The sequence below is a fragment of the Teleopsis dalmanni genome, chromosome 2 (assembly GCF_002237135.1).
Source record: "Teleopsis dalmanni isolate 2A chromosome 2, ASM223713v2, whole genome shotgun sequence".
NCBI classification, from domain to species: domain Eukaryota; kingdom Metazoa; phylum Arthropoda; class Insecta; order Diptera; family Diopsidae; genus Teleopsis; species Teleopsis dalmanni.
In genome coordinates, this window is record NC_051847.1 from 163,710,609 (window position 1) to 163,725,376 (window position 14,768).

A 14,768-nucleotide genomic window follows, 5' to 3' on the forward strand; every position below is an offset into this window, starting at 1 on the left:
TATATTTAATTTAATACATTTATTTTGTTTGTTAAAAACAATTTCGAATATAGGGTTTTGTTATGCAACACTGGTAGTAATACACGATTCTAGCACCTTCATCAGCTGGCAACAGCAAAAGGTTATATTGTACAAATAATATAGAAGCAAAAAATAAAAAAAAAAAAAACAATTTAATTATATTTATTTTGTAATACACACCAGTTAAAATTAAAATAAATTTCAAATTTCTTTTACGAGTCGCTTTTCCTTATTGCGGTTTATTTTATCGCGTATTTCGCCGTATTTTCTGTTTTTACACACAAATACACAAATGTCACTGTGTTAGAAAGGAAAGACGTTTAGAATAAAATTTGTTACTTTGACAATGCGAATGTCGTTTGAAGACAACGGAGTTTTTTATCAATGCGATTTTTCGTTATTTTTAGCAATTAACGCAGAAAATTTGTATTTATTTCAATAAATGGATATAAACCAATTTTTTAATCACACAAATTTCATTTATTTGCTACACTTTTCACCATAATTTACTAGAAATTTATCACAAACTCAAAACATGTGGTTTCCACACCGTTCGAACTCCTTCGAAAAGAAAGATGACAGTTCTCAACTTATTTATTTTCTTTTCGTTATTGTGAATTTTGTGGATCATAAAAAGAATAATAAAAACAATATTCCAAAAGTTATGAAAAATATATTATGATGTAAAAATTTAAATAAACGAATTGTGTAAAAAAACTATTAAAAGCATTTTAAATATTTTTAATTTGAATTGGAATTTATTTTAAGTTAACTTAATAATATATAATTATAGAAAAATGAGTTAAATAATATTAAAGTGTTATAAAATACACATATGAAAAAAATAAAAGTAATATATATTATATATAAAATAATACAAAAATATGACAATTAGATAGCACATATTTGTTTTATTATATTGTTTTATATATATTTTAATTTATTGTTTTATAGCTATATTTTATTTATATGTTCTTAAATGCATTAACACGATTTTTTAAAAAAGTTTAGTTTAAAATATTTAAACTCTATATATGTAATGAAAATATTTATACATAATAATATAATATGTATTAATAAAAATATTAATATAATATTTATACACACAAATTTTGAGTACAATAATAAGAATTTTAACATATATACAAGGTCACCTTTATTGGGACCATGACTGATTAGTTTATTTCTAATAAATGGTCTATTATATCTAATAGACCATGACTAATATCTAGGGAAGAGTAAATTGTCGTTAATTGCCGATCTGATATTATATGATCACCTTTATTGAGACCATTTCTTTCGCACTAACACCTGTTTTCTGATTAGTTAATTTCTTTATAATCCATTCACTTGGGAGGAGTCAGCTGTCATGAATTGCTGATCTGAAAGGTTTTTAACCTCTAAGTGGATTCAACTAATCCCCGTTATAACCTAATTTGATCTAACTTTTGATCTGGATTAAGTTGTTAGTGTTATTTGTGTGTTTATCATCGATTTTATTTACTATATGTCATATATCATGCCCTCAAACGAGACAGGTATCTGTCTAATAGATCTGGCCTGTTGAGGAGACTTAATAGAATTAAGCCTTCAGATCTACTCCCGAATTAGTAATTTAATAATAATTTAAATTACTACCACATTAGCACTAAATCTTTGACAAATTAATAATTATAAAACATAATGTAAAATATCACAAAACTGTTTGATAGTTCTCTGCACTTCTACCATGTGACAACAGTCAAATAAAAAATAAAAAAAAATTCGTGTTTAGTTTTTATTAGTCATGTGAACAGTAAAAGAGTTTTGACATAATTACTTCACCATTTTAAAATACATTATCTTGAGAACTAAGTTATATCTGCATAAAACATAGTGCAAAAAGGAGCTCAATATAACCGATTTGATAAAATCCATTATTGCGGGACATTATTAAGGGACATGCTATAATTTCAGTGACGTCACGACAATTGTTGGTGGTTTCAATACAAAATGAATGAGCTGCTAGTGTCAAATTTTCATTTTGCATTGAAAGCAACAACAATGGCCGTAATGTGACTACAACCATATCATGCTCCTAAGAAAGTGGTGAATAGGTTACTGGCATTAATTGGTGAAAATAGTTATATCTAAAAGCACTACATCTACTGAATTCGATAATACAATAAACACAAAACTTACATTTATTTATTTATATATAAAAACTAAATCAACAATAAAGCATATAAATAAAAAAAAATTGTCTTAATATTTTTCTATAAGCAAAAATCCTAAATTTGTTTTGTTAAATGTGCCTAAATAAGGCACTAGTACGATAGTCATATATAAAAATTAAAAAAAATATTAAGATAAACTAATTTGTTTAGTGCAATTAATATAAATTAAAAATGAATCTATAAAGGTTAATATACTTATATTTGAATTTAGGGATGTCGTGTATGCTTTTCATATTCAATCTAAATGCGACACGTCATATAATTAAGTATTTGTGGATTCTATTCAAATTCTATTGTGAATATTTTGTTTTATCATACATTTCAACTGTTATACGTTGTGGATCGTCAATGCATTTGTTTACATTTAATTGAATGATCAGCTGAGGTGACTAGTGGGGTAGATAAAATTCTTCAGACACAATTACTCAGACTTAAAAACGGAACAGACGTGGCATTATTGGCGATAAATAATAGCTCGATTATATATATTATACATAGAGTTGGTGCCAAATCATTAAATTCTTAAAAGATATTAAAATTAATATAACTAAATGTGTGGAATATTTGCTTACTTAAATTACCTAACGCCAAAAACACGGCAGGAAGTGTTGGATTTGCTGGTGAATGGTCTAAAGCGTTTGGAATACCGTGGATATGATTCCACTGGCGTTGCTATTGATGCCGTCGACAGTAATGATATTATAATGGTAAAACGTTGTGGAAAAGTAAAAGTTCTTGAAGATGCAATAGGCAGCAGTAAGTTTCCACTATTTCACCCATTTTTGTGTATTAAGTAAAAGTTTTTATTTAACAGATTTTGAAGACGCACGTTACAGTGAAGAACCTGTACTAACACATGTCGGTATTGCACACACCCGTTGGGCTACGCATGGTGTACCCTGCGAATTGAACTCTCATCCACAGCGCTCCGATGTAAACAATAGTTTTGTGGTTGTGCACAATGGCATCATCACCAACTACAAAGACGTGAAAACATTGCTTGAGAAACGTGGCTACGTTTTTGAATCTGAAACTGATACTGAAGTAATTGCCAAACTGGTACATCATTTATGGTTGCAACATCCAAATTATTCATTTCGCGAGTTGGTGGAGCAAGCCATACAGCAGTTGGAAGGCGCTTTTGCAATTGCATTTAAATCAAATATATTTCCTGGCGAGTGTGTGGCTTCAAGAAGAGGTTCACCACTGCTCGTTGGTATACGCACCAAAACAAGATTGGCTACCGATCACATACCCATACTATACGCTAAAGAACATCGCCCACATGGACCTTCCTTGCAACCGTTGCCTTTAGTTTCACGTTCAGACAGCACGTCCGAGTTTCAGCCATTGGAAAACAAGGAAGTGGAGTACTTCTTTGCTTCGGATGCGTCGGCCATAATCGAGCACACAAATCGGGTAATTTATTTGGAAGATGATGATGTGGCTGCTGTGAAAGATGGTGCATTAAGTATTCACCGTTTGAATAAGGTGTTGGATGAACCACACGCTAGAGAAATAACTACATTGAAGGTGGAAATTCAACAAATCATGAAGGGTAACTACGATTACTTCATGCAAAAGGAAATTTTCGAGCAACCGGAGTCGGTTGTAAACACAATGCGTGGACGCGTATTTTTCGAAACGAAGAATATTGTTTTGGGTGGCATAAAGGAGTATATACCAGAAATAAGGCGTTGCCGTCGACTAATGCTTATTGGCTGTGGCACCTCATATCACAGTGCCATAGCAACACGTCAGCTGCTAGAGGAGCTTACAGAATTGCCAGTAGTTGTGGAGCTGGCCTCTGATTTTCTGGATCGTAATACGCCCATTTTTCGGGATGATGTTTGTTTCTTTATATCGCAATCAGGTGAAACTGCAGATACATTGATGGCTTTGCGTTACTGTAAACAACGTGGCGCGCTGATTGTTGGCATAACCAACACCGTCGGTAGCAGCATTTGTCGTGAGTCTCACTGTGGCGTACACATAAATGCTGGACCCGAGATTGGCGTGGCTTCAACCAAAGCATACACCTCACAATTCATTTCTTTGGTCATGTTTGGTCTTGTTATGTCTGAAGACAGACTCTCTCTGCAACAGCGGCGCTTGGAAATTATCAATGGTCTTTTCAATTTACCAGATCAAATACGCAAAGTTCTACAACTTGACACCAAAGTTCAGGAGTTGGCGAAGGACCTCTACCAACACAAATCGCTACTGATTATGGGTCGTGGTTATAATTTTGCTACTTGTCTTGAAGGTGCACTCAAAGTTAAGGAATTGACGTACATGCACAGCGAAGGTATACTTGCTGGTGAACTAAAGCATGGACCACTTGCTTTGGTCGATCGAGAAATGCCAGTGCTTATGATAGTACTACGAGATCCTGTCTATACCAAATGCATGAATGCCCTACAACAGGTCACTTCGCGTAAAGGCAGACCGATTATTATATGCCAAGAAGGGGATGATGAAACAAAAAGCTTCTCCTCTCGCAGTTTGGAAATACCTGGCACCGTCGATTGTCTTCAGGGCATTCTAACTGTAATACCCATGCAATTGCTATCCTACCATATTGCAGTACTGCGTGGTTGTGACGTCGATTGTCCGCGTAACCTGGCTAAATCAGTCACAGTGGAGTAAGTGGACATAAGCATTTGAATTTTATTCCATACGCGATATTCCAGCAAAATAAGTATTATTTGTTCTCTCAAATGAGCGTAGGAGGGCTGGAGTTATTGTTATTTTGTGCTTCTACACATTTTTACCACATTTCATGATCTGGGTGAAGATAAAGGACAACTGCGGACTCTTAAAACTATTCAATATATTATCTTATATTAACCATTCTTATACGCTATTAAGTACACAATTTATCACACAAAATACTTTTGCCATTATAATCAAAGTTTTATGTTTAAGTTTATTCCTGTGCAATTATTGTATAAAATATATATTTTACAATTATTTGTATAAAACCAATATACCAAAGAAAAAATAAATTGTTTAAAAACAAAAAAAGGATTGTGGAAAAATATCGTATTTACTGGATGTTTACACTATCGCATTTAAATCGAATCTTTCATACAAAATTGTGCTATGTTAATAAAGTTCAGTCATTGTAAGTCTAAACACAGTATTAAGTATTTTAACCACAGTTTATGAAAATGGTATTTTACTTTTCCAAGAGTTGTGTTTAGTGGGTTTAAGTGTTACACTACGACTTTCCACTTAAAACCAAGTAATCATCACATTGTGCAATTGCATATTTAACTTAATCGCATGTCTAATAGCGCTATTATGAAGAAGGTCTATCAGAATTTGTTTATGAGGATTTAGCAGCAAATTAATTTTAATAGCTGATTAAAATTTAATAAATAATCTGCTATTTTATGTGTTCATATAAATTATACAAATAACTTGTGCAGTGTGAATAAGGTTTTAATGGTCAAGTACTGTTAGAGTAAAACTTATTCTCCTTAAATAATAAATCATATTAGCCCTTAAGAATCTTAAATAGGTTTGTCCACATACTTATTAGTAGTAAAATTGTTTTTTAAAAAAGATAATTGTGTTTTCATACCTAAAAAATAATTAGTAAATATAAGAGAAGAGATTTGACATTTATTAAATTTTTTCATTTAAAAAAATTGAAAAACTCGTAATAATTTATAATCCTCTTCAAACACACTAGAGCGATTATACTCATGATGTAGATAAAACATTGCATGTTTATTAAGATCAAAATTAAATAAAAAAAAACTAAATTTAGATAATATAAAAAAATATTTATTTTAATTTTTTTATTTTTTATCTTATTAATAAATAAATATAAAAATTATATTTTTTCATTATATAAATGAATGGTATAATTAGTAATAGATATAATTAATAATTAGTAAATATAATTTACGGAAGAGATTTGGCATTTATTAAATTTGTTCATTTAAAAAAATTGAAAAACTCCTAATAATTTAAAATCCTCTTCAAACATACTAGAGCGATTATACTCATGATGTAGATAAAACATTGCATGTTTATTAAGATCAAAATTAAATAAATAAACTAAATTTACATAATATGAAAAAATATTTATTTTAATTTTTTTATTTTTTATCTTATTAATAAATAAATATAAAAATTATATTTTTTCATTATATAAATGAATGGTCTATTGGAATAAAAACTAAAAGAATAGTTTTTTTCTTGAAAAGGTTTCCGTACTTGTGCACAAACTACTTGTTTTCAGGGAAAAATATTATATTTTTAATTTTAACGTTACTACATTTAAACATGAATAATACGGAAACACACCTTATATACTACCGCGATTAATTTGTTTTCCAACTCTCGTTTTATTCACCACTTAAGAGTTGCCACGCCGAAGAAACACATTTTTTGCGTCTTAACGAAATAAAATTCTGTAGAAGTTTAATTAAATTTGTTGTTCAATAAAAAATGTTCCGTCATATCATTTTTATATTATGAACTTTGATGCTGCAGGTCAACCACTAAAATTGGTGAGTTCGAACACGAAATTAGTTCCCAAATTAGTTAGTTAAATAAATAATAAATAAATAAATAATTTCTCTTTGAAAAAGAGTCAATAGTTGAACAGTTCGGCGTTCATTGAAAGTTACCTTCATTAAATACCTTTTCTGGAATATAACTTTAAAAATATCATATTATTAATAAATTTTTGATATAAAAATCTTAAAAAGGCATACCGTTTTCAATTTCGTCGAGAATCTGTATATAAAGTAACCCAATATATCAAAGGTGTTAACAAAAATATATAAACAAACTTAAAATGTAAATAAAAAAAATAACAGAAGCAACAACTGTGAAAATGATAAGTCGAAATAATATAATAGGTTCTAATTTTAGTAATTTTTTACAGCTAAAGTTGGTAATGTGCATATGGCATTAGTGCCATTTTATATACACAATAATATGACTACATTTGTTGTTGCTTTCAAGTAAGTTTATAAATTAAAATCATTAAAATCAGTAACAAATATAGTGATCGATTATCATTATTAATGAATCTAACTACAAACACAAGGTTGCATTTGAAATTTTGAGTTTTCAACTGATAGTCATAGTATAAACTTTTTTGACATATTATTTAAGTAAATTTTACACTATTGCTTTGATTTTTGTATTGCAGTATTTTATATACAAACCAATTTTATTAATTAAATATAAAATAAACGGAAGAAATATGAAAATATGATTTTCATTTATGTTAAAATCAATAATCATGTTTTGTCAGTGTGAACAGCATTTAAGAGCAACGAGAATGATTAGTAAGGTTCCTACCAGGAAAATGAATGCATATTATAAGTATTGTATATATTTTATGTATCTATAAAAAAAAAATATATATATATAATATTAATTTAAATAGCATTTGAAAAAGATTTATTCTTTAACTAAAAGCTATTAAATTCTAGAGCAGATATAATATTGATTTGATATATATATATATTTTTTTTTAATTAAAGAATAAATATTTTTAGGATGTGTGCGAGTTAGGCTAAGTGGATGCTAAACCAAATGGGAGTTTTCTTGGGATTTTTTGCACTGCACACATTTAGCCATTTATCAACACGTATCGACATATCACTATATTATCGGCACAACTTAGAATTTCCCTTATTTAGAACGCAACTTAGCCTAACTCGCACACGACCTTAAAACGTTATTTGGGACGTGTGCGAGATAGGCTACGTTGCGTTCTAAATAAGGGAAATTCTAAGTTATGCCGATAATGTAGTGATGTGTCGATACGTGTTGATAAATGACTAAATGTGTGCAGTGCAAAAAATCCCAAAAAATCTCCTATTTAGTTTAGCATCAACTTAACCTAACTCGCACACGTCGTTTGCTGGTTACTCGCTCTCTTTTTGTTTTTTATGGTTATCTAATTTTTTTAAGATTTTCCTTCTTAGTGGCAGCACTGTCTGAAGTAGCATTCAATATGGAAGACTATTTGGAATGAAAAATTAGTTCCTAAGTGCAGATTTTATTATTAATCAAAAACACTGTTTTAGTTGTGCGCAAAGTAAACGGAGAAAAATTGGAAAGTCATAATTTATAAAATAAGTTAACACAATGACGGTGGGCAATGTAACGCGGCCACGTTGTTTTTTCGATATTTCACTAGGTGGACTAAACATAGGCAGAATTGTGTTCGAGTTATTTAATGATGTGGCTCCGAAGACCACTGAGAACTTTCGAGCACTTTGTACCGGTGAAAAGGGCTTTGGCCTTACAACAGGAAAAGAACTTAATTATAAAAATGTTATATTTCATCGTGTGGTAAAGGACTTCATGATACAGGCGGGAGATTTTTCCGCGGGTAATGGTACTGGTGGAGAGTCAATTTACGGTGGAACTTTTGAAGGTAAAATTAATAAATTTATATAAAATAAATTAACTTAGTAGATACATATGGCCTATATATGCTAAAGTAACCCATGAAGTTTTTACTATTTATGAAAACGTTAGATCGCCTAACGGAAGTTGTTTGCGGCATTTAGTTTCCGCTTAGTCCGCTGCTGAAGGACATTGTTTTTTGAAATAATTTCCTCCGTTCAGTGATATAATATTATTTATTATTTTATGATAATAATATATTATTTTTTATTATATGGTATTAGTATAATATTAATTATTATATGATATTAATTTAATAATATTTATATTACATTATTAATATTTATTATTATATGATCATAATATAATATTATTTATTATTATATGATATTATATCATGTTTTATAAGAATTTAATACAACTTCAACAATTGAGAGCGAAAAAAAAGTATTTCTGGTATCCGCCCACATAAAGTGATAAGACAATATGAGTGACTGACACGTAAGCCTTGTTGTTGTAACCTGCAGAGATCTGCTTGTGTAGATCTTTGGGAGTGTTCCACTCGGCACTTAGTCGTCGAACTAGACTAGTCAGTTCAACTCTGTGGTTACTGGACGTAGATCCAGCCGTTCTTGGAACCAAGCATAAACCCTACTTATGTTGGATATAATTACTTTCTACTTATATTTTATAAATATTTATTGATATAATACATATTGTAAAATCTTAAAATATTTTTAATCAATCTTTGCATTTTCAGATGAAACTTTTGATTTGAAGCATGACAAACCGTTTCTGCTTTCCATGGCCAATCGTGGTAAAAACTCAAATGGATCGCAGTTTTTTATGTAAGTATGGAAAATGCTTGGATGCCGTATGGTAATAAAATTAACAAAAAGAAAAAAAATCTAATAATAAAAATGAAAACATAAACATAATTCTTTGCTTGCAGCTTTTATAATTTGTTAATATTTAATTGAATAATGAATGTTTGTATATTATATATTTTATTATTGTCATTAATTTGTTATCATATAGCTTAAACAACCCAAATGAAAAGTTAATCCTGAGATTAAAGATTTGGTGCGGCATCTGTTTGCATTTGGAGTGCAAAAAACGCTATTTAACAATTTGATAATTTGTTTTGCTGTGGAATTAATTCACAATATTGTTTGATAATGCTGCCGCCGATATATTCAACCAGTTAGTGTGTTTGTATATCAGCTACTCCAACACAATTTCTTCATTGGCCAATGTTGGATTGAAGCTGATAGCCATTTAGTACCAAATAGAAATTTTTACTTTGTTGCACAAAAATTAAAAAAAAAATCAGTTCCTCAACAAGATGTATTCAATGTGTAAAGAATATTTTTCTCTTATGTTTTTTATTATAGTACTACACAGCCAGCTCCACACTTGGACAAGTAAGTAAACTTAGCTCTTAAGCTTCCAGAATATTTATGATTAATTTGTTTTATCTTTTATTTTTCATTTTAGCATTCACGTTGTTTTTGGACATGTTATTAATGGACAAGATATTGTACGTCAATTAGAAGAGTTGCCTGTGGACAGAAATTCGCGTCCGCTGCAAGATGTAGTCATTGTTAAATGTGGGGAATTGGTTAAACAAGTTAAAGGTAAGCTTTAATTTGTAATTACTATGTACTAATTTTTATTTATTTGTTAAGAAAAAATTTTAAAACAATATTAATTTAGGCTACTCTGGTTTATTTCTTGGGAATTCAAATAAAAAGACCCACAGTAGCTTAAACTAATAATACTAAACAATATAACAAAATGGTCAAAAATAGCAAAATTATCATTAAAAGTTGACTGTCGTGTAGATCACATCCACCGATCTATGTTCTTAGCACCACTGGCCCGTAAAATATTGTATTTTCGTCTTAAACGATAGTCGTACCGATCCTTGTAAAACACACTAAATATTTTTCTTTTAATTTTAATATTTTTTTAGGCTGTTGGATTAAAATGATTTGTATTTAAAACAAAACATTTTGGTTCAATTTAATTATACAGAGGTTTCGAAAAATAGTGAACTACGTTCAAAATTCTTTTTATGTATATTATTTTAATTAATTGACTTTTGAGCTGAACATACAGCTGTTTCAAGAACTACCCAATACCTATCATCAGTGGCCTTGGAACTATTTTGTATATGCAATTATTTGTAAATAATTATTTTTACACTTAATTTTTTTTAAGTTATTAATAAATTCAATATTTTGACTATCTTTGAAGGTTATCTTTTGAAACAGGTAACGGAAACACTAATATAGATCATCGATAGGCACAAATATCAAAACAAACACGAACTTCTCAGAGTAGTCCGTTTTAAGAGTGTTGAATGGCGCTCGGCGAGTTTCTCCGAGTCAATTCCATTCGAAATGTGTACCTAAATTGCACCCCTACTCTACATGATGTCGCAGAACTGTTTGCCTGTCGCAGCACATACATAATCTTAGTTCAATCGAACTTTGGACACGCTCCATAAAAGTGGCTAGGTTTTTCTGTCTTAATTCTTGTTTGCTTCAATTTAAATCTCCCATCTCCAATCCACACCCACACGCTAATAATCGTCACTCCTCTCACACAACCATTACCTATACACATCTTAATCCAAGTATTCCTCGTAATTACCTTCATGTTATCTGCTTTAGGAGAAAAGCCTGTATCTTGGACGGCTTTTCTTTCTATTCTGCCACTAAGTCAATCAGGTGCAACACCTACCTGTACCTTGAACCATATTGGAATATTCAATAAATATCGTTATTACTCCGATTTGAAAAAAAAAATGTTCTTCATTCCACTTCTTAACTGTTTATAAATCTATCGAAGTTGTAAAGTTAACGGATAGCGGAATCAAGCTATTGTTTATAAACGGCAAGAGATTACTTAAAAATAATGCAATGTCTACAGATCCCCGAAGGCTAAAACAACATTCTCGATTATTTATTTATAACATTTAACATTACGTTTTATATAACATTTGCATTTTTAACACATTTCTATATCCTTCATTGTTGTGTAGATAATATTATCTGCTTTCCAATTTCTAGGAATCTTCTTTTGATGAGTCTTTAAATTGTAATTACTGGGACGCACTTAATTTTTTTTCTAACATTGATAATATGTATACAGAGATTTTATTTAAAAATTTTCAAGTCTAACGGTGTATTTTTATGTTTTCGCTTTACCCATTTTACCCCTTCGACCCATTTTTGATACTATTAGCTGGCACTTCTGCCTGTTTTTTTAGCAACTACTTTGATATTTAAGCTAATGAAAATTTAATTCGATTTATTTGTAGTGGAATATTTTTAATTTATGAATTCATTAATTAAATAAATGATGTATTAAAAAATATTTGTAAAAATTAAATTTTTAAGGTTTTCTTTGCTAATTTGTTATTATATTTTATTTTCAGTGAAAAAGGAAAAGAAGAAAAAGAAAAGAGCCTCTTCTGATAATGAATCTGAATCGGAGGTGGAAAAGCGTGACAAACGAAAGGAAAAGAAGAAAAAGAAAGATCGTAAACGCTCAAAAGAAAGAGCAGGGTAATACTTAAACAAAATATTTTTGGTCTCTAATTAGTATATTTTATTTTATAATTTAGTTCTGAAAATAAAAATGTAGTTCCGACTAGTTCAGAGGGAGTCGATGAAGGTGAAATACATCCTTTAGTTACTGTAACTAAAATTGATCCTGACGAAATACCTGAAGTACACTTTTTAAAATACATATTGTATTCAATTGGGTATATGTTTTTATGTATTTCTAGGTTTCTAATAAATTTCTATTGCGTAAAGAAAAAAGCGACCGTTCACGAGAAAGAGAAATAAGACAGGATAACTATGAAAGCAAGGGTAGAGATAACAGAAATGCGTTTGGTTGGTCAAAGAGTCGTGTGCCAAAGTCACGTAGTGGACGTATTATCAAAGGCCGTGGAGTATTTGTAAGAATATAACAAACCCAAAATAAAATATATAAAATAAATTAAATTTTCTTATTAGCGTTTTCGTACACCTTCACGAAGTCGGTCCCGCAGTATTACGCCGCCACATTGGAAGCGTGCCCAAAATCGTACCATAAAACTTTCTGATCTTGAGAGGTTGGAAGAAGAGAAGAAACTTCGCGAAGAGGAAATCAAACGTCGTGAAATTGAACGTAAAAAACGTCATGAAGAAATGTCTAAAGATCCAAAGAAATCATTTTTCGAATTATCGCATGCAAGTACATATGGTGGAACAGTTGGTTCACCAGAAAGGGTGGAGAAATCTAAGAAAACCAGCGACAGGCATGTAGAAGAGAAACAACGTAGTTATAAGACAACATCAGAGAAACGGCGTAAAGAAGATAATACTGATCAAAACGTTTCATCAAAACGCAGAAAGTCCGTGGATATGAACGCACTCGATTATGAGCAACAGTCAGAGAGTGAAAATGATACTCAACAGTCGTTATTAGTAGCTGATAAAAATGTGAAAGAAAAAGAGAAATTATCGCAACGCGAAATGGAAAAAGCTTTAGACAAAGAAATTAAAAAAGTAACTGAAAAAATTGCTGAACACGAAAAGTTACAAAAAAGTGAGGAACGTTCGCGAAATCGTGGTCGATCTAAGACTCATTCACGTTCTCGTTCTCGTACACGTTCACGTTCACGTACACGCTCTCGTTCACGCTCGCGTTCGCGATCTCGCTCATATCGACGACGCTCACCCATACGTGATAGACGTGATCGCTATCCAATGAGAAATCAAAGTTTCAGATCACCTCCACGACGTAATTTTCGTGGCAGGCGTGGCGGTAACCCATTTATGGATCGACGTATGAGGTCTCGTTCAGCTGACAGATATAGAAACCGTTATCCTCTTTCACCAATTCGTAGACGTTCTTCTGTGGATAGAAGGCGATCCCGTGATCGCAATCGCAAAAGATCAGCTTCATTATCAAAATCGAGATCACGCACTCGTTCTCCTCGTCGCGATTCTGGTCGTTCGAGGTTTGATCAAACAAGTCGTCGTAGCAAGGAACGAAGTAGGGAACGTGGTAGCGCTCCGAGATCTAGTCGCCAAAAAAGAGGTCGTTCAAACTCTCGATCACCACGGCGTACCGTGTCTGATGATAGAAATCGTAAATCAACTGATAAGTCATCGCCAAAGAAAAATAGTATACCACCATCAACGTCTTCAAATGTGGAAGATAAGGATAAGAACGCAAAAGAAAAAATGCAAAAACGTGCTGAAGCCTTACAGATGTTTAAAGATCACATGCGTAAAGAAATTGCAAGAGAGGAAGAAAAACGAGCCGAAAAGCAAAGACAAGATGACATGGAGAAAGAGAAAACTGCACGCGAACTTGAAGAATTGGAGCGTCTAAAGAAGGAAACACTGCTCAAGCTTGAAGAACATGAAAAATCAAATAAATCAGATACGAAAAGCAATACAGATAATCAAAATGACATGAAGAAGAAACATAAGAGATCTAAACATAATGAACACTCCGGCTCTGACACTGAATAGAATTAAATAATTATTTTGAAAGTCATCAGTACTTGTCTATGTAGTCATTAATTTCGAAAAATAATTTTGAAGTAAATTATTAAATATTTGTTGGAATTCAATTTTAATGTATTGCTTGTAAAAATATTATTGAAAATAAAAATTAATTGGAGAAAGTTAAATCGATCTTAACTACATTACATGTAACAGTATAGTATCGTATTCAGGTTGGACAATAAGAGATAGATTCACCGTCCTTGACAATATAAATCTACAGATAATAACAACTATACAATTCTTATATATTTTTGTTTTTAAATTTTATTACTAATATTAACTAGACCGTTTGATTTAACATTTTAGAAATACTGAAGAAGAGTTAGCATTAAAGAATATATATATTTATTTACTTACAAGTTGTGTAAATAAATTAAACTGTTATTAAATTTGTTCATGATTACTTTAGTTTACACAAAGAAGAAACTGAAATACAAAATACTTCCCAGTATATAATCCGTTTGACATAATCATCGAACTTTAATAAATAATTCAGTGAATTGCAAACCCCGGTTCTTCGCACAATCCTGCCTCTACCACTAAGAACAGATATTAAAGTTTAAGAGAA

The 14,768-nt window shown here is 30.8% G+C and overlaps 2 protein-coding genes across 2 annotated transcripts; both read left to right on the forward strand.

The window, feature by feature from the left end:
• Positions 1-2,624: 2,624 nt before the first annotated feature.
• On the forward strand, positions 2,625-5,220 carry LOC119685318 (glutamine--fructose-6-phosphate aminotransferase [isomerizing] 2-like). The gene is made up of 2 exons (XM_038099565.1): positions 2,625-2,993; positions 3,052-5,220. The coding sequence occupies exons 1-2, from the start codon at positions 2,789-2,791 to the stop codon at positions 4,884-4,886; spliced, it is 2,040 nt and encodes a 679-aa protein (XP_037955493.1). The 5' UTR covers positions 2,625-2,788; the 3' UTR covers positions 4,887-5,220.
• Positions 5,221-8,191: 2,971 nt separating this feature from the next.
• Positions 8,192-14,271, forward strand: LOC119685319 (peptidyl-prolyl cis-trans isomerase G). Its single transcript, XM_038099566.1, has 8 exons — positions 8,192-8,652; positions 9,385-9,472; positions 10,019-10,048; positions 10,122-10,261; positions 12,070-12,199; positions 12,259-12,364; positions 12,424-12,597; positions 12,656-14,271. The coding sequence occupies exons 1-8, from the start codon at positions 8,361-8,363 to the stop codon at positions 14,162-14,164; spliced, it is 2,469 nt and encodes an 822-aa protein (XP_037955494.1). The 5' UTR covers positions 8,192-8,360; the 3' UTR covers positions 14,165-14,271.
• The last annotated feature ends 497 nt before the right edge of the window (positions 14,272-14,768 follow it).

What these genes read in the sequence shown, in the direction of transcription:
- LOC119685318 (XM_038099565.1), top strand. Translation starts at nt 2,789, where the DNA reads ATGTGTGGAATATTTGCTTACTTAAATTACCTAACGCCAAAAACACGG. An exon ending in TGAAGATGCAATAGGCAGCA is followed by an intron (nt 2,994 to 3,051) that starts GTAAGTTTCCAC and finishes TTTATTTAACAG; the next exon opens with ATTTTGAAGACGCACGTTAC.
- LOC119685319 (XM_038099566.1), top strand. Translation starts at nt 8,361, where the DNA reads ATGACGGTGGGCAATGTAACGCGGCCACGTTGTTTTTTCGATATTTCA. An exon ending in TTACGGTGGAACTTTTGAAG is followed by an intron (nt 8,653 to 9,384) that starts GTAAAATTAATA and finishes TTGCATTTTCAG; the next exon opens with ATGAAACTTTTGATTTGAAG. An exon ending in TCAAAGGCCGTGGAGTATTT is followed by an intron (nt 12,598 to 12,655) that starts GTAAGAATATAA and finishes TTTTCTTATTAG; the next exon opens with CGTTTTCGTACACCTTCACG.